General features: G+C 61.3%; 1 protein-coding gene across 6 annotated transcripts in view; it reads right to left on the reverse strand.

Moving 5' to 3' along the window:
• Positions 1-1,015: 1,015 nt before the first annotated feature.
• Positions 1,016-25,225, reverse strand: part of LOC138829577 (maestro heat-like repeat family member 5) — a 35,336-nt gene continuing 11,126 nt past the window's right edge. For 2 of the 6 annotated variants that reach the window (XM_070025939.1, XM_070025936.1), the window contains exons 8-30: positions 24,929-25,045; positions 24,463-24,582; positions 23,618-23,764; positions 23,178-23,300; positions 22,027-22,106; positions 20,885-21,020; positions 19,478-19,573; positions 19,080-19,184; positions 17,997-18,126; positions 17,586-17,758; positions 15,334-15,483; positions 14,916-15,070; positions 11,517-11,676; positions 10,010-10,188; positions 7,476-7,613; positions 6,910-7,024; positions 5,965-6,108; positions 3,356-3,532; positions 2,583-2,738; positions 1,983-2,105; positions 1,764-1,866; positions 1,601-1,675; positions 1,016-1,238 (exon numbers count right to left, since the gene is read on the reverse strand). In XM_070025939.1, coding sequence (XP_069882040.1) covers positions 1,138-1,238; positions 1,601-1,675; positions 1,764-1,866; positions 1,983-2,105; positions 2,583-2,738; positions 3,356-3,532; positions 5,965-6,108; positions 6,910-7,024; positions 7,476-7,613; positions 10,010-10,188; positions 11,517-11,676; positions 14,916-15,070; positions 15,334-15,483; positions 17,586-17,758; positions 17,997-18,126; positions 19,080-19,184; positions 19,478-19,573; positions 20,885-21,020; positions 22,027-22,106; positions 23,178-23,300; positions 23,618-23,764; positions 24,463-24,582; positions 24,929-25,045 — 3,003 coding nt within the window. In that variant the 3' untranslated portion in view covers positions 1,016-1,137. Of the gene's footprint in view, positions 1,239-1,600; positions 1,676-1,763; positions 1,867-1,982; positions 2,106-2,582; positions 2,739-3,339; positions 3,533-5,964; positions 6,109-6,909; positions 7,025-7,475; positions 7,614-10,009; positions 10,189-11,516; positions 11,677-14,915; positions 15,071-15,333; positions 15,484-17,585; positions 17,759-17,996; positions 18,127-19,079; positions 19,185-19,477; positions 19,574-20,884; positions 21,021-22,026; positions 22,107-23,177; positions 23,301-23,617; positions 23,765-24,462; positions 24,583-24,928; positions 25,046-25,225 lie in introns of all 6 variants that reach the window. The other 4 variants (XM_070025937.1, XM_070025938.1, XR_011372672.1 and 1 more) reach the window with 4 other exon arrangements.

A 25,225-nucleotide genomic window follows, 5' to 3' on the forward strand; every position in this document is an offset into this window, starting at 1 on the left:
TATGTACGTCTGAGCACCTACTGTGTGCCACCTCCCCAGAGCCTGCCTGTCCACGCCATGGGACACCACCACGGAGCCTGTCTCAGGGCCAGGTCTGAGGGCCCAGGCCTGAGAGCCGCAGGTGGGCCTGCTGCCCAGGGCCCAGGGCTCTCGAGGGCAGCCAGGAGGGCTAAGAGTAGCCCTCTCCAAGAGCCCACCCTTCTCTGCAGAGTCAGTCCTGGCCCCTGCTGCCCCGGCCCATCAGGCTGGATCCAGGAGAGACCCCAGGCACGAGTAATGGCTCGGATGCCGGCACCCACGAGGTCAGTGGTCAAGCTGGTGACACACAGAGAGGCAGAAGTACGCTGAACGCGCATAGCCGTGCCCCGCGGGCAGAGGCTGGGGAGGTGGGAGGATAGGCTGGGTTTTGTCTAGGCGAGGTGGGGTGCTAGGCCGCAGGAGCAGCCCAGGCCTCTGTCCAGCAGGGCTCGTTGCTGGGCCTTGGGGTTGAGGGGTGGGGATGTGCGGGTTGAAAGCTCTGCTGGGGTGTCCAGCCTGGGAGAGCTGGCTGGCCCGTCTGGCGGGGGCGGGGTGGGGTGGGGGCACAGACAAGGGAAGGCCTGCCACTCCACACGAGGGCAAGCACCCTCCCCTGCCTCAGCCCGACGTGGGCCAGGCTGGCCGTGGCTGCCAGCCCCTGGGACCTGCCCTGACTGGACGCAGGAGGGTGGAGGGGTTGGAAGGGAGACTCGGGTCCCTGCCTGGCTTGACATCCTCCCCCGCCATCAGCTTCAGCCCCAACATGGCTCCAAGATGGAGACAGACCAGAGGCCAGGGGCGCCAGGGGGTCGCGTGGAGCTGGCCGTGTCTCTGGAAGCGGAGGGGCTATCACGGGCTCCCAGCCCTCACAGCCCGTCCCTGCTGCCCTGCTGGCAGTCCCCGAGTCCCCGCCAGGGTCTCGCGTGGCGTGGCCACAGCGGAGGGGCTGCGGATGTTGGGATGGGGCCACGGAGGGGAGCCGGTGGGTCCACAGTGCTTTGTTGAATCTAGACTTTTCTTTCAAATGGAAAAATGTCATGCAGCCGAGCTCTGGCGAGCGGCACCGGGGCTGCCCTGCGTGGGCTCAGGGAGCAGGACAGGCAGGGAGGCGGCTGCCAGTCAGTCCTGGGATTTGGCCGACATCTCCCGGAAGAAGGAGAGCAGTCTGGTGGCAAATTCCCGGATGCCTGGTTCTGGGTCTTTTCTGAGATCTTCGAAAGCTCCAGGGAGGGGAGAAGAGATAAGTCAGAGGGGACCTGGCCGTGGAGTGGCCCCAAGGCAGCCGCGTGGGGGTGGGTGCGAGCCAGGGCCTAGACCTCATTCTCCATCACATTTGCCAGCCCACCCCTCGTGTCCTGGCTCTGTTGGAGGGGTTCAGTGGGCTGGGCAGAACCCCACACCCCAGGGGCCCTGTCTGGAGCTCCAGGCCAGGGACAGAGGCAGGGCGGGAGATGCCTGGGTCCCATGCTGGGGCTGGCACTAGGCTGGGGAGGAGCTGGAGGAGCCGCTGATCTCTGGGGTTTTGGTTTTGCCATCTGTGAAGTGGGTCTTAGTATGTGGAGTCAGGACAGGGGCTGCTTACTGCAAAATAGTAGCTTTCTATCGATGTCATTGGTCATCTGGGACACGGCCTCAGGGTGGTAGCAGGTGGTGTACCCTGTGAGAGACCGCTGACAGCTCTTGGGGGCCCAGAGCCACCCTGTGTCCCTTCCCCCAGGTTCCCTCCCCCAGGGCCTGCTGCCCACCTATGAAGAGTGCTGCCCAGGTCTTGATGTGGTGGTGGCGGCTGTGCAGGTAGCTGAGGGCCTGGGATAAGTGGATGCTGAACTCCTCCTGGCTGTGGGTCATCTGGCCACAGGAAGCCCACTCATCACCACCGGGCTGGCCCGGCCCCCACGAGACAGCGAGGGGTCGGGGCGGGTAGCCCAGGCCCCCACGCCCGGCCCTGGACCCCAGCAGCTCACCAGGCAGGTCCAGAGGAAGTGGCGGGCGCTGAGACCATGCTCCCAGGCCAGCGTGCAGAACAGTGTGTGCTGTAGCGGCCAGCAGAGCAGGACCGCACAGCGGTAGAAGGCGAACTTGGCCTGCTGTGGGGACAGCCAGGGGGCACTTCAGCCACTGCCCTGTGTGTCTGGGCCCGGGGTCTACCTCCTCCCTCAGTGACCACAGTGCTGAGGATGCCCGGGCAGGCTGAGGTCCGGGGAAGCCCCCAGCCTCAGGCTGGACTGTGAGTAGCTCTGACTTGGCCCCTTCCGGCTGTGCTGCGTGTCCATTTCCCAGGTGACAGCGAGGCCACCAATGCTGGGCACAGCAGGGAGTATTGCAGCCAGTGTACAAGCTCAGTGCTCCTCAGAGCCCTGTGCATGCCCCGTGCGGGGAACAGACACCTGGCTCACAGAGAGCACAGTGAGAATGCACGTGAGAGTGCATTTGCATGCATGCAAGTGTGTGCCAGGTGTGTGGCCACCTGTGTGGGTGCATGCACCTGCATGCACGTACACGTGCACCCACACGGACCCCTCTGTGAATGCCCTCGTGTGCACGCAGCCACCGCGGGCACTGACCGCGACGACGGCCGGGCACTGGTCCTTCAGGTGCAGGAGTAGAGGCAGCATGCTCTGGCACACCTGGGTCTGGAGCCCACGCAGTTCCCTGTTTGCCACCGTTGCCACCAGATCTCCGAACAATGCCATGGCTGCTGCTCGAATCTTGTCCCGCTCCTGTGAGGCAGGGGCTTGGAGGGGGTGCCCGGAACCCCTAACTTGGGGCCTTCCTCTCTTTTGGTTCCCTCAGGCAGGCCTAGCGCTCCAGGGCAGCACCGTGCCTCCAACTCCTGCAGGGGCCCTGGACCTGGCCTTCCCCTTCAGACAGGAATCCAGGAAAGAGCCAGGCCTCCTACCTCAGACTGAGCCAGGCCTCCCCCCTCAGGCAGGGCCCCAGGCCACGTCTCAGACTGTCCTCATACACAGGGCAGCCTGTTTCTCACACCCAATGATTGCATCCTTTCAATCCAGCTTGGTGCAGAACTTATGCTTCACCCCCTGCTCCCCTTCTCCCAGCGAAGGGAGGGCGGCTGCTGCAGATGTAACTTGTCTTAGGTTTGGGGGACTGCAGGGCCACTGGTGGAGCCGTTGGTGGAGGGGCCAGAGAGAGATTGGCCTTGACACTGCTCAGCCACACAGGGACCGGGCAGGCCAGCCCACCTGTGGCCTGGGCTCCTGCAGCTCCCTGGCCTTGGAGTCCCCCAGAGCAGGAGGGGAGTGGGGTTCCCAGGTCCCAGGGAGGCGCAGGGAGGGCCGCGTGGGACGCACCCAGCCCCACCTGGCCCCGCGCTCACGTCATCGAAGAAGGAGCGGGCGTTGATAGCGATGCTGAGGCTCAGGGCCCCGGCGCCCTGCGCCCCGAGGCAGCGCAGCACATCTGACAGGGTTTTCATGACGCCCACCACCATGGCCTCGCTGTTCTGGAAGAAGCCGGCCAGGAAGGGTGGGATCTGTCTGCGGAGCAGGCTTCTCTGTGGATCAGGGGGTGAGGGCGTGGGCTACTCCTCCTCCTGGAGCCCCTATCCTTGCACCCCCATCCCTTGCACCCCTATCCCTTCCCCGTCCCTGTCCCCCGGGCCACAGGCTGTGCGGAGCCCCTGGGCACCCCACGCTGGGCTGCCTGGGGCAGTGCAGTCCAGGAGACGGGCTCCGTACTGCTCCCTCTCAGCCTCTTCCTCCTCCTGGTCCTGAGTCACCCCTCCCTCCCTCCGTCCCGTCTGGCCTTCGCCCCATTTCCAGCTCCCCTCGGGTCAGATGCCGGCTGGAGCCGGACCAGTGGAGGCAGGTCCAGGGACACCTACTGAAGCCCCTGCTTTCCCCCATAAGCAGAATTCCATGGGTCCCCGGTGGTGGTTTCCGGCTATGACCACTGTGCTCCATTTTTATACCATCTTAAAATAATAATTGTTATTTTTCTTTGTTGGTCGTGGGGCTTGAACTCTGGGCCTGGCTAGAGCTCTGCCACTTGAGCCACAGCACTACTTCTAGTTTTCTGGTGGTTAATTGTAGATGACAGCCTCATGGACTTTCCTGCTCCGGCTGGCTTTGAACTGTGATCCTCAGATCTCAGCCTCCTGAGTAGCTAGGATGACAGGCATGAGCCACCCACGCCCAGATTAAAATTAAAGATCCCTGGATCTTAACATGGATGTGACTGGATCCTCAAGGGAGTTCACTGTGAGCCAATTCTGCCCGTCCCACTTGTTGGCAGTACACTCCCGAATTCTCTAGATGATCATCAGAAAGCACGGTGGATGTCCCCAGATCTTGTGCTGTTTATCGATAATGTGTGCAAGCCAGGGTGACTTGATTTTACAACTTTTAAGCAAAGAGCCAGGGTCCTCATGCATTTGGCACCTGCAGGTGCCCCTGAGGAGTGTTTTATAGTTAGGTGACTCAGTTGTTGAGAATGAGTCAGATGAAGGGACTAAGGAACAAATAGATGATGGATAGGTGGATGGATGAGTGGGTGGGTATACAGATGAATGGGTAGCTGGCTGAATGGCTGGATAGGCAGATGAATGGATGGGGATAAATGGACGAGAGATAAATGGATAAATGGTGGGTGGTTTTGTAGGCAGATGGAAGGATGAACAGGTGGGGGAAGGATGTTTGGGTGGATGGATGAATGGATAGGTTGATGTGGTTGTATGGGTATGTGAGTGGGTAAAGGAATGAGTTGCTAAGGAGATACATGGGTAGATGAAGGGTTAGATAGAAGGGTGGGTGGACAGTGTATGGGTGTAAGGATTGATGAATAGATGGGTAGATGCAGCAGTGGATGGATGGATGATGGGTCAGTAGATATGTGTGTATATATGTATGGTTGGTGGATGAATGGATGGGTAAATGAATGGAAGGTGAGATGACTGGTTGGATGGGTAGATGATTGTGTGGAGGGATGGAGGGTATATATACACAAGGTTGGTGGATTGATGAGTGGGTGAATGGGTGGGTGGATGGGTGAATGGATGGATAGAGGGTTGGATGGGTGGATGGATGGATAGAGGGTTGGATGGGTGGATGGATGGTTGGGTGGATGGATGGGTAGAGGGTTGGATGGATGAATGGATGGAGGGTTGGGTGGGTGGATGGATGGAGGGGTGTGTGGGAGTATGTATGTATGGAAGGTTGGTGATGGATGGGTGGATGGATACCTGCGTAGGTAGATGGAAAGGAAGGGTGGATGGTCAGGAGGCGGTAGGTGGATGGAAGAATTGAACCAATGCTGTCTCCAGCTCGACTCTCAGGTACCTACTATGTGTCACGTGCTGTTAAAGGGCGTTGCTGACTGGGGGGCCCTTACTGACGGTGCCTCTTTCTCCTGTGGAGATCTACAAGCTGAACACCAGTGGCGAGAGCCAGACTGGGGGTTCTCTGGAAAGCATCCCTCTGTGCCTCCTGGTGACCACGCTGTCCTGCGAGCTCTGAGGGTCCTGTGTCTCTAACAGCTTCCTCAACAGACACGGGGGCGAGGCGCGCCTCCCCGGACAGAGGCGGCAAGGCGAGGTCTCCCTTCCCCGTCAGCGAGGACGCCGCTGTCTAGCTGGCTTTTAGCCTGGGAGGGCCACACCGTGCAGGGTGCCAGCCACAAAGGGGACAAAGTGCTTGGGGCTGACCACAGGCCCGCGCTGCTCTCCGCAGGAACTCATGTTCTGTCTACCACGGAGAGGCAGACAGGGCGTTGGGACCCCGCCTCTGGGGATGTCCCGTCTGGGAGCCAGCTGGCTGGCTTGTCTCTGTGTGGGGACTGGTCTGCCCTTGGTGCGGAGGGGTGCGGTGCTCCCTCCCACATGGGAAACTGGTGCAGAGGTGTCAGGTGTCCCCGCCACACCAGTGGAGGTGACAGAGACGGCGTGCCGGCCCGCGGGCCCCGCTGCCCCGGCGTGGTGACCCCGCTCACCTTTTCTGGGTGGAAGAGGATGTTTCCGAGGCCCTGCAGGCTGGACACGCGAACCTTGGGGTTGGGGTCCTCGAGGCCTTGTGCCAGGATGGTCAGTGCCTGCTGTTTGGACAGCACCTCCAGCAGGGTGGGGCTGTAGAGGAACTGGGCGGGAGGCGGTCCCAGAAGGCAGGTTGCTCAGGCCCGGCCCTCCCTCCCAGTAGGCTGCACCCTCATTGGTGGTCAGGGGGGCCAGTGTCTGGGAGGGGCAAGGGGCCTTAGCTAGCTCCCCCTGGGCTTACACACATTTGAAGTTACCTGTCCACTCTTTCAGGTACACTGGCCCAGAGAGGGGAAGGGCCGGGTCTGCATTATGCAGTGAGGCCAGGGCCAACTTATACCCATAGCTGGCTCATGGGCACCCGGGGAGAGGCTGCCCGGAAATCTTGCTGGTTGGGTGGGAGCTGGCGTTAGGAGGCTCAGGCCTGGGTTAAAGGCATCCGGTCACCAGTGGCCATCATAGTGGTGACCCTACCTCGAAGCCCTGCTAATGCTCAGAGCCCACAGTGGCCAAGCCGGCCATAGCCCAGCACCTGCCCCTGCTGCTTCACCGGCCTGGGCTGCTGGTGGCCAGCCACGCCAGGGGAGGACAGGGCTTCATTTGTGTCTCTCGGCTGGGTGGGGAGAGGATCCTCAAATTGTACCAAGCCAGGCCTGCCTGGCCTCAACTCAGAGGCCAGTTCTGAAGCATCTCGGGGCGGAGGGTGGATGTTTAGAGACATGGCTACAGGCTGTGGGGGGTGGGGGGGCCGATGGAGGGGGCCCCAACCCAGCAGCACAGTGTGTGGACAGCTGTAGAGCTGGAGGTGAGGGATGAGCGAGACCCCCCCCCCCGTAGCCTCCTCCCACTGGGGTGAGGTCTGGTGGGGTTTTGCTGTCAGGTGCCACACCCTGGTCCCAGCTCACCTCAATGAAGATGAAGATGGCTGCTTTCCGCTCCCGTTCCTCCTGGCTCTGCAGGCTGGGCAGCAGGTGGCTCAGCAATGCCTTGATCTGTTTACACTGGTTCTGTACCATGGCCCTGCGGGGGCGGGGTCTGGCCTGCTGTCCCTGTCCAGCCACACCCAGCACCACCGGGCAGGTGAGGCCTGGTGGCCAGGAGTGTCCCACCTGAGTGGACATTCCCCTTTGCGAGAAAGTCCCTCCACCTCGGTGTCCTAGCTGTCCACTCTGTGCCAAGCCTGGGCTAGGCGTGGGACGGAGAAGTAGGCACAGGTAGACACTGTCCCCGAGGAGGTCAAGGCAAGGGTGGGGCAGGGGAGGAACCTGACCCTACAGAATACCGTGCACCTGCCTGTGACCGGGGCTGAGGCTACTTGCCATCCTGTGCCCAAAGCCACTGGGCCAGCACCTGCTGTTCACACACAGCCCTGTGGAGGCGCTGGTGATCTAGATGGGGCCCGGGTCTCATTCCTGTGGTCCACACATCCACCAAGCCTAGAGTAGGCTCCTGCTCCTTTCCCCAGGGATACCTGGCGAGGAGGCCCACGCCCTGTGCGTAGGTATGGATGGAGGTGAAGTACTCCCAGGTGTCCTGCAGCTCCAGGTGGGCGAAGTCGTGCCAGTGCCCCGTGGTGGACAGCAGGCTCTTTAGTGCCTCTACCGATGTGCTGCGGCAGAGCGGGGAGCTCAAGGTCTGTCCGGGCTGGAGAGCGCGCCCAGGCCACCCCTGCCCCAGCCAGCTCTGCCTCTGTGCCTTCCTCCCGGGGTGGCACCTTCCTGCCCTTCTTGCCCCCAGAAGGGCTGAGGCCTAGGGTGAGGCAGGGCAGCCTGCAGCATGGACAGTCGATGCCCACCCAAGCCTGGGCCCTGCTTGAGCCAGAGACCAGTGAGAGCCCTTGTAGGGGAGACAGCGGGCTCCCGGGGAAGCAGCAGTGCCAAGGGTCCTGGGGTCACCTGCAGGAGACAGCAACTGCCCAGCACTGATTCACAGGAGTGGAGTTCAGAGGGCAGGGCTGGAGAGAGCTTCTGGGCCATCTAGGGCTCCGTGGCCTCCCCACCCCCATGCTGGGAGGGCTCTGCCTGAGCCTGGAGGGGTGCAGAAGCTTAAAGACAAGATGGAGCTGTGAGGAGGTGTAGCGGGAAGGGAGGAGGAGAGGTGTGTGGAATCAAGGGAAAGTTTCTTTCCAGTACTGAGGCTCTGCCCTCAAACACAGAGAATCCAGGAGACCTCAGCACACACGAGTGCGCATGTAACCGGGATGGCCCAGGGCTGATTGCTTGGTGGCCAGGGTGGGCTCAGGGTCAGCCCACAACGGGAGAAAGGAGAAGACCTGGCTGTGACTGACTGTGGTGGGTAAAGCCCGTAAAGCAAGGGTCTTTTTGTGAGTCAGGGAGGCGATGCCAGAGGAAGCGTGCCCTGCCCGAAGCCCCTCTCTCCAAGGCTCAAGGGACAGCTCACCGATTGGGAACCAGGAACCATGAACACACAAGTCCCCCTGCCTCAAGGCTGCTGCTTGGTGTCCTGGGCACCCACCTCCCTGGGCTGCTCCACAGTGGGTGCCCAGACCCCCTCTGTGGGCCTCCCTCATGGTACCAGTCATCTTGGTAAACTGGGGACACTGGCCCATGGTACACCGAGTGACATCACGCAGTCTCTGCACCCAGCGCAAGGCCAAGGGGCATCTTTCCCCTGGGGGAGGGAAGCTCTGTCACCTTTGGGTATATTATAGGAGGCATGGGAGCCAGGCCCAGCCAATCAGAGCCTCAAGTGCTCTTGCTTCCCAGGGATTGGTTCAGGGGTGGGCATGTGACAAGAGCTGGGCCAATCAGAGCCAATGTACTTGGAATGGGGGGAGGGGGAGAGACACTTCTGTGTTGGGAGAGACCTACCCCTAGAGAAGCCAGAGGAAGGTGGCAGAGCTAAGATGGATCAAAGCAGATTGATATGGCTTGAGATTGCTCAGCAAGGCCAGGGCAGAAAGCTACCCATGGGCCCCAAGAAACAGAGCTGCCCCTGATGAATGAGAAGGCACACAGGCGTCCCTGGAATGTTGAATCCTGAGACACACAGATGCCCCAGGGGTATGGGGCTCCCAGGAGAGGTGGACAGCCCTGCCTTTCAGGACCTTCTGTTCTTGGGGTACAGGCCAGGGACAAACCAGGAAGAATGGCAAGGGTGCCTGGTGTTAGATAGCGTTGGCATCATGGCGGGGGTGCTATTCATGGAGGACCGGTGGGGGGGGTCACTCAGCCGGTGAGCAGATACCTGTGGGCAGCAGCCCAGGGAAGGGCTTTGGGAAGGGAGAGAAGCAGTCAGAGGGAGGCTGTTCCCCTTCGCTTATCTCTCAACCCGCCACACTTTGGGGAGGAGATCGTCTTAGCTTATTAGGGAAGATTCATGCATTGCATAGTTGATCTGAATAAAAAAAGGAACTTCATGCACATTGGAATTCTGAGACTATAGAGAAGCAGTGACATTCTTTTCAGTGACAAGCCTTGGGGAGAGCTGTTAAGACTGACAAATTGCATGAAGCACCTCATAATACAAACAAATGAAACGCATGAGCCCCAGTGGTTCGAAAAGGCTTGCTTATTGGATTTCAGGAATTAGGACGGGGTGCTCTGGGAAGCTCGGGGAGCCTGCCCTGTTCCAGGAGAGGATGCCACAACCCTCCCTCCCTCCTCCTGCTCTACCCACCCCAGTCAGGAGGGGATGAGGCTACAACTGTCCATGACCTTCACAAAAATGTGCCACTGGCCACCTAAGTAGCCAAGACACCTGCGGCGGGACGTGTGTCGGGAGGATGCACTTGTGTCTGGGACATTCACACCCAGACACACAGGGAGAGCAGAGGCTGAGATTAGAGTCCTGCTCCCAGCAGCTGATCTCCAGGGATGGCTGGAGCCACCGGCTGGAAGAACCAGGACATCTGGGCTCAGGCCAGGAGACAGGAGACAGCGCAGTCCTGTTGTTCTGGGCCTCTTGGTGTGTAGGCCTTGCTAAAGCAGCACCGCCCCAGGCACGTCTGCAGAACTGGCTGAGGGCACCCAGCTCTGGACTTACCTCTGGGGGCTGGGCGTGGCCTCGTGTGCCTGCTGCTCTGCCTCAGCCTCAGTGGGCAGGTCCAGCTCCAGGACGTAGTGGACCTGGGTGAGGAGTGCCAGGAACAGCTCGGGGTAGGCCTCGCACACAGCCTTCTTGAACTCCCGGGCAAACTGCAGCTCGTGCAGCGCGTTCATGGCCTGTAGGGGAGACGAGGTGAGGGGCCGGGGCCTGGGCTCCTGAGCCAGGAGTGCCGATCATGCCCAAGACTGATCGTGCTTTTCCCTCACTGCTCAAACACCCAGGAGAGAAATCCAAGTGTCCAGATGCCATTCCTGCTAGGACTGGGCCTTACCACCTGTGCCGACACTGCCACCTGTGCAGCAACCGCCTGGCCCTCTCTCCAAGCAGCTGGACCCACTGCCCAACAGTGCCATGTTCCCTGACCTCCCCCCTGCGCCGGGCTGGCATGATGCCCAGGCACACCCAAGGACTTCCGAGTGGACTCCCAGGGCCACCTTGGAGACAGCCCGACTGTGCCCTCTGCTCCGTGCGCAGTGGCTGTCGGAGGCATGTTTTGCTCAGGTCTTCCCTGAGGTGGGGGTCCTGTCCTTCAGCACCCGGGTATGCTCAGCTTCATGTCTACAGGGGCCTAGGGAATGGCTGCTCTGGAAACAAGGGACAACATCCACCCCCTTCCCTGGCAGCTGGACAGCAGCCCTGTCCGCCATGCCTCCTGACCGTTTGGTCCAGAATGTTCTGGGGTAGGGCTGGGAGACAGTGCTGGTATCCATGGCAAGGAGGGGCAGCTCTGGGGCTCTTGGGACTCAGGCAGGACGTCCTGTGTGAGCTAGCCTGGGTCCTGTCCCATGGGGCTGCATGGTCCCCTGATGTGACTGCTGTTCTGTTTTGGGGCTCCAGGTGGTTGTTTGGGGGGACACTGGCAGGGAAGGGGCAGCCGTGATGCTGTGTGGCAGTTTTGGGGGGCTGGGATCATGCCTGCAATCACAAATAGGGTCAGGCCCAGCCTCTGCCTTGCCGGGGTCTGGCCGGGAGGGACAGGATGCCGAGAGGGACAGGACGCCGAGAGGGACAGGACGCCGAGAGGGACAGGACTCCGGGAGTGCCTCATCCCGGAGGCAGGCAGGCCTGGGCTTATGAGCAAAGCTGGAAGGGTCCCTCCAGGAGGGTGGGGCTGCTTTATGGGTGTCCCAGCATCTGTGACTCCCCAGAACTCCACAGCACATGGGGGTATGGGAGGGGCTCTCCCTGCTTGAACTTTGCCCCCAGGGCCCTCCTGAGACGACTGACACAGTGTGTGGTGCACAGTGGGGACGGAGCCCCCTTACCAGTCCTGGGGATGGATGGGGGAACACTTGTGCCCAGACTCAGGGCCAGGGAGTGGGAGCTGGATAGAGAGCCTGAGCTGGATGCTTCCTGAGGCCCTGCCTCCCCTCTCCCCCCGTCCCCCACCAAAGCTCAGCACATCAGGCCAGGCTGGCCAGGCTGGGCTGGGGCAGAGACTCACAGCTAGTGAGCGCAGGTAGGACTTGTCCTTGGGCTGAGGGCTGCTGCCGCTTGTGCGAGGGGGCAGAGGCCGCACCCGAAGCCAGTTCAGCAGCATGCCCAGCACCAGGCTGCTCATCGGCTCTTCGGCCCCTAGGGCCCTCCACAGGCATAAGGCATGGCTGTGGGCAGAGAGCGGCTGTGAGGGCCATGCTCTATCCAGGCCTGCCTGGCTAGGCCAGCAGGCCCCAGGCCCTGGGTCTGGGTGCCTGGAAGAAGCCCCAGGGTAAGGGCCCCTGGGCCCGAGCTATGTGCAGAACTCTATTTGGGGCCGTGCCTTTGTGCCCACCTTGCAGAGGGGCATCTAGGCTTGCCTTAATCAAGCCCTGTCCAGACTCTGGGCCCAGCCTGGCCTCTCTGACCTTCCTAAGGGCATGGTGATGTGAGGCGGTCCTGAGACGCAGTGACCAGCACATGGTCTTGGAGTCTGGGTGCTGGGCTGGTGTCAGAGTGGGCTACACTGGGGGTAGCTGAGTGGGCATTAAGACAGTCCCAAGGATTGTGCCCTAGACCTGACATGCTAAGCGAGCACGTGGCTTGGATTCCAGGAGGTAGCCATTGCCCCAGGAAATGGAGGGGGCTCTGTAAGCCCGGAGGGGCTGGACCAAGGCCCTTCCCTGCCCCCTATGGGCTGTGAGATCTTTTGTAGGGCACTTAGCCCCTCGGGGCCTCAGCTTGGTGACTGCAGTGAGGGGCCACAGTGGCATCACAAGGACGGAGGACAGATGACCCATGGGCACTGGTACCCACAGGTGACATTTCTGTCTACTCCCTGGGCCTCTGGGTCTCAGCCTACAGCCTGTGCTGAGGGAAGAACCAGAAGGGATCTCTGGTCCAGTGGGGGTGCAGCCTCCCATGAAGCAGGGGAGCGGAGAGGAGGGGGAGGAGGAGGGAGGAGGGCGGAGGAGAGAGGAGGGCTCAGAGGTGGGGGAGAGGAAGCCAAGGTGACAGGTGCTCTCTGGAGGTGACTGGCTGAGTGAAAAGCTGTGCCCTCACCTGTTAAGTGGGGGCAGAGACCAGCCAGAAGGCTTGGAAATACGAAGTGACCCGGACAGCCTATGGCAGTGACCCAAGCAGGCTTACGGGACACAGAAGCAACATGTCAACAACCAAATGACTATCAGCCCGATCCTCAAATGGACCAAGTGCTTGAGCAGACATTTCTCCAGAGCATTTCTCCCATGGTGGGAAGCAAGGCACCAGCACCATGTCCGCAGGCAGCGCAAATCAGAGCTCCACGTGCCACTGACCCCTCTGGGGACAGCCACTGTCCAAGGAACGGGAAGGACTAAGGGGTGGCGGAGCCTGGCCAGTGCTGGTGGGAATGGGAGACATGGCTGCGGTGGACAGCGTTTGGTGGGGCCCCAGGGAGTCAGCACTGCCCCGTGGGGGCCCCCCACATTGATAAAACAGTCACCAAGCCAAGTAAGTAGCAAAGTGAGTTACTAATGTAGGTAACATGACTAAAAGATCAACTGAATAATTTAGTAGTAACTGTTATTGGCCAGGGAGTGACCAATGACCAAGCTAAAGCTTGGGTCAGATCTAGTTTTGTACAATTGAGCATGAATCAAATTTTTTTAAAGTAGTTATAAGGGGAAATACAGAAAAGGAAACGTAGCAACCTGATTCTAAAAGTTATGTAGAAATGCAAAGGGCTAAGAGAGGCCAAGATAGCCTTAGGGGAGACAGAGAGGGAGACCTCCAGCAGCAGGCACAGATACACTCTGCCGAGACAGGCTGCAGGAAGTAGAACTCTAGTACTGGCCCTGGGGACAGAGGAGAGGCCACAGCCCCCGAGCGGCCAGGCCAGCACGGCGTGATCAGCCAGTGAGCTGGGTGGAGCCCTGCCTTGTGTCTATAAGAAAATCATGTCCAGGTGGGCTGCAGGGTTGGGTGTGCAAATGTGTGACAGTGGAGTGAGCCAGCATCTCGCCGACGAAGAGGTCAAAGGCATGGAAGGCAGGTCACGATACGGGAGAAGATACTTTTTTTGTGCCTGTCCTAGGACTTGAACTCGGGGGCTGGGCGCTGTCCCTGAGATATTTTGCTCAAAGCTAGTGTTCTACCACTTGAACCACAGCTTCAACCTCCACCTTTTTAGTAGTGAATTGGAGATAAGAGTGTCAAGGATTCTGCCACCTGACCTGGCTTTGAACCACAACCCTTAGATCTTAGCTTCCTGAGTAGCTAGGATTATAAGAGTGAGCCACTGGTGCCCGACACAAAGCCTGTGTTAAGGTCTGAATTTATACCACTAATGGAGCCTCAAAATCCACACGCAGACACCTTCACGTGCAAAGTCATTGCAGGCTGCTAGTGCCCAAGTGATGGCAGGCTGGGCTGCGCGAGGGGGGATGCTGGGTGGGAAGGAGCCGGGTGAGGGGCGTGTGCAGGTGGCAGGGCCCTGGCCTTCCTCTGTCGCCTCTGGGGCTTCGCTGGCTAGCAGAGGGAGGGGATGGTGCCGTGGGAGGAGGCTGCTGTGGGGACACACTGGTAACCCTGGACGGCCAAGCTGGGGGAAGTCGGAGGGAAGGGTGGCAGGGAGAGAGAGAGGTCAAGGGGGAGAGAGAGAGAGAGAGAGAGAGAGAGAGAGAGAGAGAGAGAGAGAGAGAGAGAGAGAGAGAGAGAGAGAGAGAGAGAGAGAGAGAGAGTGTCACTGGCTTAAGGCAGGGAATTAGTGTGTCCCCAAGCCAGGTGCAGGGCACATGGTGGTAGGGGAGATAGACTGAGGACGTGGGATGGATTTGAGCTGGGAGTTTAGGGAGGAGGCCTGCACCCATCTCTGGTTCAGGGTCTGTGAAAGGCCAGCCCCAAGCTGGAGGCTGCTGTAGCTGCTGGAGGGCTCTGGACAAGCAGGAAGGAGAGGAGGAAGAGGAGGAAGAGGAAGGGAGGGAGGAGGAAGGAAGGGGAAGAGGAGGAGAGGGAGGAAGAGGAGGAAGGGGAGAAAGAGGGGTGAGGAGAGGGAGGGGGAGGAAGAAGAGGGGAAGAGGAGGAGGAGAAGGAGAGGCAGGAAGGTGAGAGGAGAGGGAAGGGGAGGAAGAAGAGGAGGGGGAGAAGAGGAAGAGGAGAGGAGGAGAGAGGGAAGCTTTTGCTGACCCATAGCAGGCCTTTGGAGTTGGCTGAGGTCTTTCCAGGAGCACTTAGTGTCCTGGGATCCCTCTGCCACCAGGCAATGGGGTGACAGAAGCTAAAGAAAATGTTTCGGGTGAAATGCCCACAAATGGCGGTCATCAGAGCCTCCGGCGCCCACCCCAGGAGGCCTGTGTCAACACCCCGGTGTGCAGCCTCCTCCATGTCTGTGGGTCTCAAGGGAGCAGATAGCTGGGGGGGGGCAGAGGACGAGGGCAGGACTGGGCACCTGTCCAGGGGGATGGAGAAGTCCAGGAAGGCGGCCACCAGCTCCGGGGCGTGGCTGTGGGCCAGCAGCGTGATGGCCTGCAGGGCCTGCTCCCTGGCTGTGGGGTTGCCTATGGCGCACAGGTGCTGGTGGATGGCCTGGCCCATTTCAGCCACCTGTGTGGGGAGGGGAGATCGGATGGGGAGGCCCAGCCCAGCTCTGCGGCATCCCAAGGGAAGCCTTCTGACCCTGAGAGCCTGGGCCGGCAGTTGCAGGGCTCAGTGGGGGTGCATCTTCCCTGGGCCCTGGAAGCCCCACCCTCCACCCCTTCATTCTACTGGCTGCTTGGGTACCCTCCTGGCCCAGAGCAGGGCCCTGGAAGCTGACTGCTGCCCTCCCGGCCACCCTGGGTGGGGGGGGGGGAGGCCCAACCCCTCACAGTCTCCAGCTTGGTCCCATGCTCCTGGACGACAGACAGAAGCAGCTGGGCGGCCACCTGCGTGTGCAATTCTTTGGCAGAGCCCAGGTTGTCGATGACCGTCCAGAGGAAGTCTGTCAGCTCCGCCAAGGTGAGCCGCCCGATGATCACCTGTGGAGTAGCGAGGGCGTCGCCTGGCCCCTCAGTCCCCCAGTCCCCACCACCGACTCCATTGTCATCCTTCTCCTTTGTCCAGATCCCAAGACTCTGAGATCAGATGTGGGAGGCCACACTCCACCAGCCCCCTCACATGGGCCTGCTCTGATGACGTCAGTCTGTCCTCACGTGGGCCTGCACTGGTGACGTCAGTCTCTGTCCTCACGTGGGCCTGCACTGATGATGTCAGTCTCTGTCCTCACATGGGCCTGCACTGATGACATCAGTCTGTCCTCATGTGGGCCTGCACTGATGACATCAGTCTGTCCTCATGTGGGCCTGCACTGATGACATCAGTCTGTCCTCACGTGGGCCTGCACTGATGATGTCAGTCTGTCCTCACATGGACCTGCACTGATGATGTCAGTCTGTCCTCACGTGGACCTGCACTGATGACATCAGTCTGTCCTCACGTGGGCCTGCACTGATGACATCAGTCTGTCCTCACGTGGGCCTGCACTGATGATGTCAGTCTGTCCTCACGTGGACCTGGACTAATGACGTCAGTCTGTCCTCACGTGGGCCTGCACTGATGATGTCAGTCTGTCCTCACGTAGGCCTGCACTGATGATGTCAGTCTGTCCTCACATGGGCCTGTACTGATGATGTCAGTCTGTCCTCACGTGGGCCTGCACTGATGATGTCAGTCTGTCCTCACGTGGGCCTGCACTGATGATGTCAGTCTGTCCTCACGTGGGCCTGCACTGATGATGTCAGTCTGTCCTCACGTGGGCCTGCACTGATGTCAGTCTCTGTCCTCACATGAGCCTGCACTGATGATGTCAGTCTGTCCTCACGTGGGCCTGCACTGATGATGTCAGTCTGTCCTCACGTGGGCCTGTACTGATGATGTCAGTCTGTCCTCAAGTGGGCCTGCACTGATGACGTCAGTCTGTCCTCACATGGACCTGCACTGATGATGTCAGTCTGTCCTCATATGGGCCTGCACTGATGATGTCAGTCTGTCCTCACGTGGGCCTGTACTGATGATGTCAGTCTGTCCTCACGTAGGCCTGCACTGATGACGTCAGTCTATCCTCACGTGGGCCTGCACTGATGATGTCAGTCTGTCCTCAAGTGGACCTGCACTGATGATGTCAGTCTGTCCTCACGTGGGCCTGCACTGATGATGTCAGTCTGTCCTCACGTGGGCCTGCACTGATGATGTCAGTCTGTCCTCACGTGGGCCTGCACTGATGTCAGTCTCTGTCCTCACATGGGCCTGCACTGATGATGTCAGTCTGTCCTCACATGAGCCTGCACTGATGATGTCAGTCTGTCCTCACGTGGACCTGCACTGATGATGTCAGTCTGTCCTCACGTGGGCTTGCACTGATGATGTCAGTCTGTCCTCACGTGGGCCTGTACTGATGATGTCAGTCTGTCCTCACGTAGGCCTGCACTGATGATGTCAGTCTGTCCTCACGTGGGCCTGTACTGATGATGTCAGTCTGTCCTCACGTGGGCCTGCACTGATGATGTCAGTCTGTCCTCACATGGGCCTGCACTGATGACGTCAGTCTGTGGCTCTCCTAAGGAGGCTGCTAGAGTGCCTCCCACTACCAGGTGGTGGACACTGTGCTCCTGGTGGTTTCCCCACCTTCGCTGTAGGCCTCCGCTGGGGTGACAGCCGGGTGAGCCTTGTCTCCCTGGCCTGCTCTTGCCCCTAGCCTAGGCTCTCTGGTGTAAAGTCAGCTCTGGGCTGGCTTGCTGTAGCCACTGAGAACACAGGGTCCGGCGTCCACCAGGGCACTTGTGAGCCTCATACACAACCGTCTCAGCTTGGCTGGACTCCATGGGTGTTACTGAAGACCAACCATTCTGCCCACAGATGCTGCACTAGACACTGGTCCTCAGATTTCATACTAGCCTCTGACCTCTGGATCTTGCGCCAGCCTCTGACCCCCAGATCTAGACTCTGACCTCCTGATCCCATGCTAGCCTCTGACCCCTAGGATCTAGCCTCTGACCCCCAGATCCTTGCTCGACTCTGACCCCCAGATGCTGGGGTCTGCCCTGCTCATCGCCCCCCACCTCCAGACCCTACAGGTTTTGACCTTGATGGCGTGGTTGCTGCCCAGCTGGAAGATGTGTTCCTTTGGGGGCACTGTCTCCTGGGCGATCAGGGTGGTGTCCCCCTGGTCTCCAGTGCTCCAGATGGCGGCTCTCTCTGTGTGGGTCTGGGGAGGCTCCTTGGGGCTCTGACACTCCACCTGTTCTGGCCCTCCTGCTGTCAGGGCAGGGTGAGGAGGCCGGACGAGAGTGGAGACAGCCAAAGGAAGGACGGCTCATTAGTGTTGGGGCTGGCCAGTGCCCCGTTTGAGGCCGGGGGTCTGAGGGGTGGAGTCATTGTCGGGATGAGTTGGAGACGGGGCTTGGGGCACGGTCAAGTTCAGAGTGCTGGTGTGGCTCCGCCTGAAGTGGTGGCTGAGACAGGGTGGGGGGAGATAGTTCCGGAGGGCGCTCACCTTTCTGGTGCGTCAGGAGCGGGTAGAGGTGACCCACCCCTTCCAGACTGTGGTACTGGGTGGTCCCGTCTGGATCCTGGCACAGAATACCCAGCATGCCCGCCAGCTTCCCGATCCGCGTGAAGTTCCCCTGTCAGTTGAGGGCATGTTCCTCCCGTGGTCCCCACAGTGCCACGGGTGCCCAGCACGGCCTCTCCCAAACCGGGTGGCGGAGCTGGGGCTGGGGACTAGCAAGATGGGATGGGCTACTAAAGAACGTGGCAATCAAGAGAAAGCATACGACTAAGGCAATATTGAGGAAAATACAATGGATCCAGGCGCCGGTGGCTCATTCCTCATTCCTGTCACCCTAGCTGCTCAGGAGACCGAGATCCAGAGCCCCACAAAAATACGCACAAAGCTCTACCACGAGCCAAGTGTCACATGTCACTTGCCTTACTTGATAGGGGCCCGAGCTTCAATAAAGCTCTTATTTGTAAGAATAACTGGCCAGCTCACATGCTCTAGTCACATAAATCATCGAATTCATCAATCACATTGACACAGGATTAATCTTGAGCAAGTCTTTTTGCTCTCCCACTCAAGTCCCGGCATGTGCGCACAGTGCCGGTCCCTCCTACCACCACTGCATTGGGCCCCAGGCCCCAGGCAGGGTGCTGGTCCCCTCCCCCTGCTGCCCTGAGAGGTCAGCCCCGATCTGAGTGAGAACACGCTCATCGCAAGCTCCCAGGACAGCAGCCACCCTGGCGTGTGGAGGCCCGCGGGGGTGAAGCGCAGGCGTGGGGGCTGCTCCCTGTGTGGCTAACTCCCCGAGCCTGTCTGTGCGGCTGCAGCCTAGCAGCACTTCCTCGGGCTGCCTTCCATCCTCTCCTCATCTCATCCCTCCTGTTACAGGTGAGAAGAGGGGCTGGAGGACGGCCAGCATCTGCCTGGGCCTCGAGGTGTGTGGACCAGCGTTCTGCCCAGGTCCACAGCCTGCTTCCCGTTCCCTGTGCCCGCGGCCATGGGGCCTGGCGGGGCTGGGTGGCGCTCAGGGCTCCAGGGCAGAAGGCCCAGGTGATGGGGCGGGGAGCAGGTACTCACGTCCAGGTAGTGGTTGTGGTTCACGAACTCGAGGAGGCACACACAGGTTTGCATAGCCCGCTGGCGCTCATGCGCCTTCTCCGACGTCAGCCAGACGTAGATGTGCTGTGGAGGGGGTGGGGGGTCAGGGTGTGGGGGCCGGTGGCATCTCTGTGATGTCCAGGGATGGAGGGGCACGGTCAGGGCTCCGGAAATGTCAGGGAGGGGTGAAGCGGCCCCTTCACCTGGGGACCAGGCCGTTGCCTTGCCCCGCTGTGCCCTCTGCCTGTGGGCCCTTCCCGGGATGGCTCCATGGTGACGTCCTACGGGTCCTGACCTGTGACCTGGGTGGAGCCAGCCTCTCCTCTGGGCCTGTGGGGAGGGGGACAGGGGGAGGAGATCCTGCACCCAGCCCTCACCGACAGCAGGAGGTGCAACTCATCTGACGTGGGGTTCTGCTTGATGAGACTCTGCAGCATGCGGTCCAGGGCCTCCGTGGTCTGCCGGTACAGGGCCTGTACAAGGGAGGAGGTCAGCCATGTCCCGAGGGTAGAGGATGAGGGCGTCAGTCTAGCACAGCACCTACAGATGCCATGTTCTGCCAGGCTCTACCCCACCGGAGCCCATGGCTGTACCCTGGAAGCCAAGGAAAGGCCCATCTGGTGGACGTGAAGGTGTCAGGGAGGCGGGCGGGGCCACCCAGGCCCACGGTTCTTGCTTTTCTTTCCAGGTGGACTCCTTTCTAGCAGGGCAGGCCGTGTAGGGGTGACCCGGCCCCTCCACAGGGCCCCAGGCTTAGGAGGGCCTGCATTTGCTATATCAAAAGCTGGGCATTGGTGGCACATGCCTTCTCAGGAAGCTGAAATCTGAGGATCATGGTTCAAAGCCAGCCTGGGCAGGAATGTCTGTGAGACTCTTATCTCTCATAAATCACCAAAAAGCCAGAAGTGGAGCTGCGGCTCAAAGTGACAGAGTACTAACCTCGAGCACAAAATCCCAACCACAGCACCCAGGCCCCGAGTTCAAGGCCCAGGACTCACACACACAAAGAGCCCCGATTTTCCCTTTGTGCGGTGCCTTATAGACACTGTTGCCGGGTCTGGCTTGGCCGCTCACAGGCCCCTGTGCTCTTCAGTGCCTTGCTCATCAACCCCAGCCTACGCTCCCACTGCCTCACCAGCGGCAGAGCCCCTGAGCGCCAGCCGCTGTCTGTCTGGGGGCCACAGGGGGGCAGCTTCACCTCCCAGCCCAGGTTCCTCCATAGGAGGGTGGCAGAGGGAGACCGGAGCAGGCAGGACCCCAGCTCAGCGCCCCCATTTCAGTGCTAACCGGAGTCTGATCGCGGGGTGCTCTGCCACCCTGGGTGGAGGGACCTCACTCCGTTATTGCTGCACTCAGCGCACGTCTGTCTAGACCCAGCCCAGACCCAGCCTTGGGAAGGCGCAACAAGAGCCACGGAGGTAGGTGATGGGGACCGAGGGGGGGCAGCTCCAGTCCCGGGAGCAGGGAAGGTGAGAGAATGTCTGCAGAGGGCCTGACGCCTACTGGTGGTCACAGGGCACAGGCCTCCCTGCCCTCAGCCCTGACAGCCCAGGCCGCTGTCAGTGCTATTTCTGGCAGCCATAGGTGCCCCCTGGTGGTGTCTATGGGACACTGCAGGCATATCTACTGTGCGTCTCAGCATTCCAACCCCATTGTTCTCATCCTCTTTGGTTACCATCCCCAATCCAGCCTGTGGTGTGGCCAGGGACCCTCCTACTTTCTCCCAAGTGGACAGGACAGCAGACAGAGCCGATGCCCTGCCCGGGAGGCCATGGGGGCCTCACCTGTACATTGTGTGGCTCCCTAGAATGGCAGGTGTGCGTCTCCAGGTTGTCGGGCTGCGGAAGGGCAAACACACTGTGGAGGCAGGTGCGCAGCAGCCGTGACTTCTGGTCCGTGCCCATGGGGGGCCTCAGCTCACTGTGGGGGATGCAGAGGGCGGCAGTCTGAGACCAGGGGACAGGGAGACCCCAGTGTGGGGACCCAGGGCCTCAGGCACCGGCACCGCTCCCGTCTACCTCTGACAGTGCAGATCTTGGCTGTCTGTCTCTCGTGGGCATGCCTGCGTACATCTGCTTTGCTGGTCCCTGCGCAGCCAGCCCCAGGGCCTTTGCTCTCGCTGTCCCTCAGCCAAGGACACTTAGGCCTCACTCTCTCACCCTTCGGGGACGTTTCTCCACAGCCCTTTCTGGGCAGTCTGACACTGTGTCCTGGAGCTTGGAGGAGCTCCGGGCTCATGAGGTACCCAGACAGCTAGCACTCGCCTATCAGCTTGGCTGGCCTCAGGCCAAGTCTCACAGAACACAACCCTGTAAGGATTTCTTTCCCTTCCCTGACTCACTGCCAGCCATGTCCTCAGCCCTGCGTGTGTTCTGTGTGCCGGCCACTCCTCCCTAAGGGTCAGAGAACAGGGACAGTCCCTCTTGGCTCAGAACTAGGCCCTCAGAGCCCAGGTGGCTCCTGGCACACCATGGTTGCTCCACAGCTGTGTGTGTGATGGTGAATTAGGAGACAGGGGCTCAGGGAGGCTGAGCCTAAGGGGGGTAAGTGGGGTTTGAACCCAGGCTGAGTGGATCCGGCTGTCCCTGCCACCTGCCCAGGTGCTGCCAGCTGCGCCCCCTGCAGGCAGCGCTTGGGCCTCTCTGAACTCCCTGGGTGCTCAGATTCTGGGGGGCCTGGCGCTCTTCCCCTCCACGACCGTGGAGAGCGGAACTGGGACCTGCAACCCCGACTGCTCTTCCCCTGGGCTTGGCTGGGGTCTAGACTCAGTGTTTCTTTGTATGTCTGTCCGGCCAGATGCTACCTAGTCTGGGCCTTGTCAGGAGTGGCTGCTCTACCTTTGCATCTGATGCTTAGCATCGGGGAACAGCTGCTGAGAGAGGCCTGGGTATAGCAGGGGAGGGCAGGGCAGGGCAGGGCAGCCTACCAAAGGCTGGTGGCGATGTTGATGGCCTCCTGGCGGCTGTGGGTGCACAGCGAGTCCTGGGGCTCCTTCTCTATCAGGACCTGCAAGTCCATGGATTAGGGGTGGCCTGCTCTGCTGTGACACTGTGTCTCTTGACCTGAGACCCCAGTGCCCGGCTGCCCAGTGCTCCCTGTTCCCCTCTGCATCTGGTCTCTGGAGTCCGACAGGCCAGGTCTGAATCCTGGTCACCATGTGCCAGTGGCCAGGGCCTGCTCACTCTCCTGACAGCCTGGAGTTTCCTCCCAGCTGGTCATAGACAGGCCCCACGGGAAGCCAGGTGGGCTAAGCTTAGGCCCGGGAGCCCGCAGGGGCCAGGACCCAACGGTGCTCATCAGTGCTGTGGTCACCACTGCCCAGGCTCCTTCCTGTCTTCTTCACCCTCCCCAGGGGTGGTGGTCAGTGAGGCCCAACCCCCAGCAGGCTGGGCAGGATCCCGGCCAGTGGTGCAGAATGGTGGCATTGTCTGTAATATCGGGTGCCTGGTCAGCTCAGGGCAGCTGTCAGAACCAGTCACTGGGGTCATGGAGGGTGACAGCTATCATAGAAACCCACCCGCCACCGCAGGCCAGCCCCGGAACGGGGCAGGCCCTCGGGGGAGGGGGCAGCCCTGGGGGGAGGGGCCAGGCCCTCGGGGGAGGGGGCAGCCCTGGGGGGAGGGGCCAGGCCCTCGGGGGAGGGGGCAGCCCTGGGGGGAGGGGCCAGGCCCTCGGGGGAGGGGGCAGCCCTGGGGGGAGGGGGCAGCCCTGGGGGGAGGGGCCAGACCCTCGGGGGAGGGGGCAGCCCTGGGGGGAGGGGCCAGGCCCTCGGGGGAGGGGGCAGCCCTGGGGGGAGGGGCCAGGCCCTCGGGGGGAGGGGCAGCCCTGGGGGGAGGGGCCAGGCCCGCGGGGGAGGGGGCAGCCCTGAGGGGAGGGCACAGGCCCGCGGGGGAGGGGAGGGGACAGGCCCATGGGAAGGTGGGAGGCCTGTGGGGGGAGGGGACAGGCCTTGGGGGGAGGGGAGGGGGCAGGCCCATGGGAAGGCCTGTGGGGGGAGGGGGCAGGCCCGAGGGAAGGGCCTCCTCTAACCCTCCCCCCCTCACCCCCCCCCCCCCCCCCCCCGCCCCCGGCATGCACCATCAGACACTCGAGGAGCTCGCCGGTCTGGGAGAGCTCGTAGCTGTGGGCGCCCTCGCTGCGGTGGATGGCCTCCAGCAGGGTGGAGGTGGCCGACAGGAAGCTCTGCTTCAGGACGTCGTCCTGCAGGGCGCAGGCCCAGGACAGGGGGCGGGTCAGACTGAGCCCGGGCACGTGGGTTTTCTTCAAGAATTAGGGAAACCCTAACGCGTGGGTGACTGGGGGGCGGCTGGTGAAGACGGGGCCCTGCAGCCACCCAGCGTGTCCCCACCCCACCGGGAACAAGTCCAGGGTTTCTCTAGTGTGTGTGTGGGTTTTCTCATGAAAGCCCAGAGGATTCTGGGAGGAGGGGGCGGGGACTGGGGCAGCCAATAGGAGGCTGGGCCTGGCTGGGTGTAAGGGGAGGGGGCTGTGGGACTCGGGCTGTGTGGTCGCCATACCCAGGTGCTAGAGCGGAAGTAGAAGACCATTCTGGACAGGATGTTGTCCACCCAGGGGAGGATGTGGGTCCTGGCTTTGGCCGCCACCTGGCCATAGGCGAGGAGGAGGGTGCTGCTGGCCCACTTCCACTGTGGTTCCTCCAGTTTCTGCATGTGTGGGAATACAGACGGAGGTCAGGCTTGGCGGGAGCCCTCCTCCCGGGCACCCCGGGCAGCCGGCAGAACTGGCTATCCAGAGGGGGTTGACCTCAGTTTATGTCAGGAAAACACAGGCTTTTGGGTAGTTGGGATAGGCCATGGACGGGCTGCCAAGGCTGGACATAGGGCACTTGGCTCTGCTGACCCTGGCCGGAGGCCCGGCTGCTCATCTGGGAAGGGGACTGGGGGTTGTACCTACACCCAGAGAGACAGCTTCTCACTTAGGTGACCCCCAGAGAGTGCAGGGCTGGGCAGGCCTGGGATGCCTCCCCTTCTAGACTGTGTGAGGTCCTTTCTGCTCCTGGGGCCCAGGAGCTCCCAGGAAGTGGGCTGGGACACTGTGAGCGCCAGCAGGGGCTGCTGACAGGTGGGGGCAGGGGCGCAGTTGCAGGGCTGTGCTCCGCCCGCCTCTCAGCATCCCCAGCCCTGTCAGGGAAGCTGGCAGCTACGTGCCGGGCTCTTGTGGGCCGGGAGGAAGGAGGGGGAGACGGAGGTGCAGAGGCAAGGGCTACAGGTAGGGCTGGAATCAGGGTCCATGGCCTGAAGCCCGTGCCCCTGACTTTGTCCCTGGACCCCCAGTCTGGGGTCCTGGCCTTTGTGGAGAGTCGGTCTGGTCCTGGAGCCCCGGCAGAGGCCCTGGCGGTCACCTTTGAGGAGAAGTTGTGGAGGCTCCACTTCATCGGCGTGCTCTGCCCAAACTGGTCCAGGATAGCCCAGACATCGTCTAAGTGGCGCGCCGCGGCCAAGCCCGTGGTGAGGGCAATGCCCTGTGGGGAGGGAAGCGGCCTGGGCAGAGCCTCACCACGCAGGCCCGGCCCCGCCCCTCGCCCCTTGCCCCGTCCCAGGCCCCACAGGACTGGCAACTCTGAGCCAGGCAAGAGGACACAAGCTGTGGGTGAGATCAGGGGCTTTCGACAACGGGATCAGAGGTCAGGCGCTGAGCAGGGCTCAGCGGGACTAGGGTCCCAGCCTAGCTCGTGATAAAAATCAGCACTCTGCTTGTGACTAGGGCCAGGGCTTAGTTGGGGACCAGTCAGGGTCCTGGTGTTGGTCGATGACCAGGCTCAGCACAGGGTCAGGGTGTCCCGGGGCCAGGCTGGGGCTGGGTCCTACCTCCCTCTGCTTGGGCAGCTGATGGGATGTTTGCAGGAGCGCCCACAGGTGCGTTCGGATGATGGTGCTGTCCTCCTCCGCTTGCAGGATCAGCCCATAGTAGGTGAACAGAAAGGCCTGGCGGAGCGTTGGGCATCCCGTCCTGAGCTGACCTGCCTGGCCTGGCCTGCCGCCTCCTCTGAGCAGCCCCCTGACCTCGGTAGTGCCCTCCCTCCCATCCTACCCTGTGTCGGGAATAAGCCCACCCAAGGGGGCAGTGGGGGAAACTGAGTCCAGGCCCAGGCCCACCCTTACACA

Source organism: Dipodomys merriami, unplaced genomic scaffold (assembly GCF_024711535.1).
Source record: "Dipodomys merriami isolate MVZ:Mamm:240054 unplaced genomic scaffold, mDipMer1.0.p SCAF_174, whole genome shotgun sequence".
Taxonomy (NCBI): domain Eukaryota; kingdom Metazoa; phylum Chordata; class Mammalia; order Rodentia; family Heteromyidae; genus Dipodomys; species Dipodomys merriami.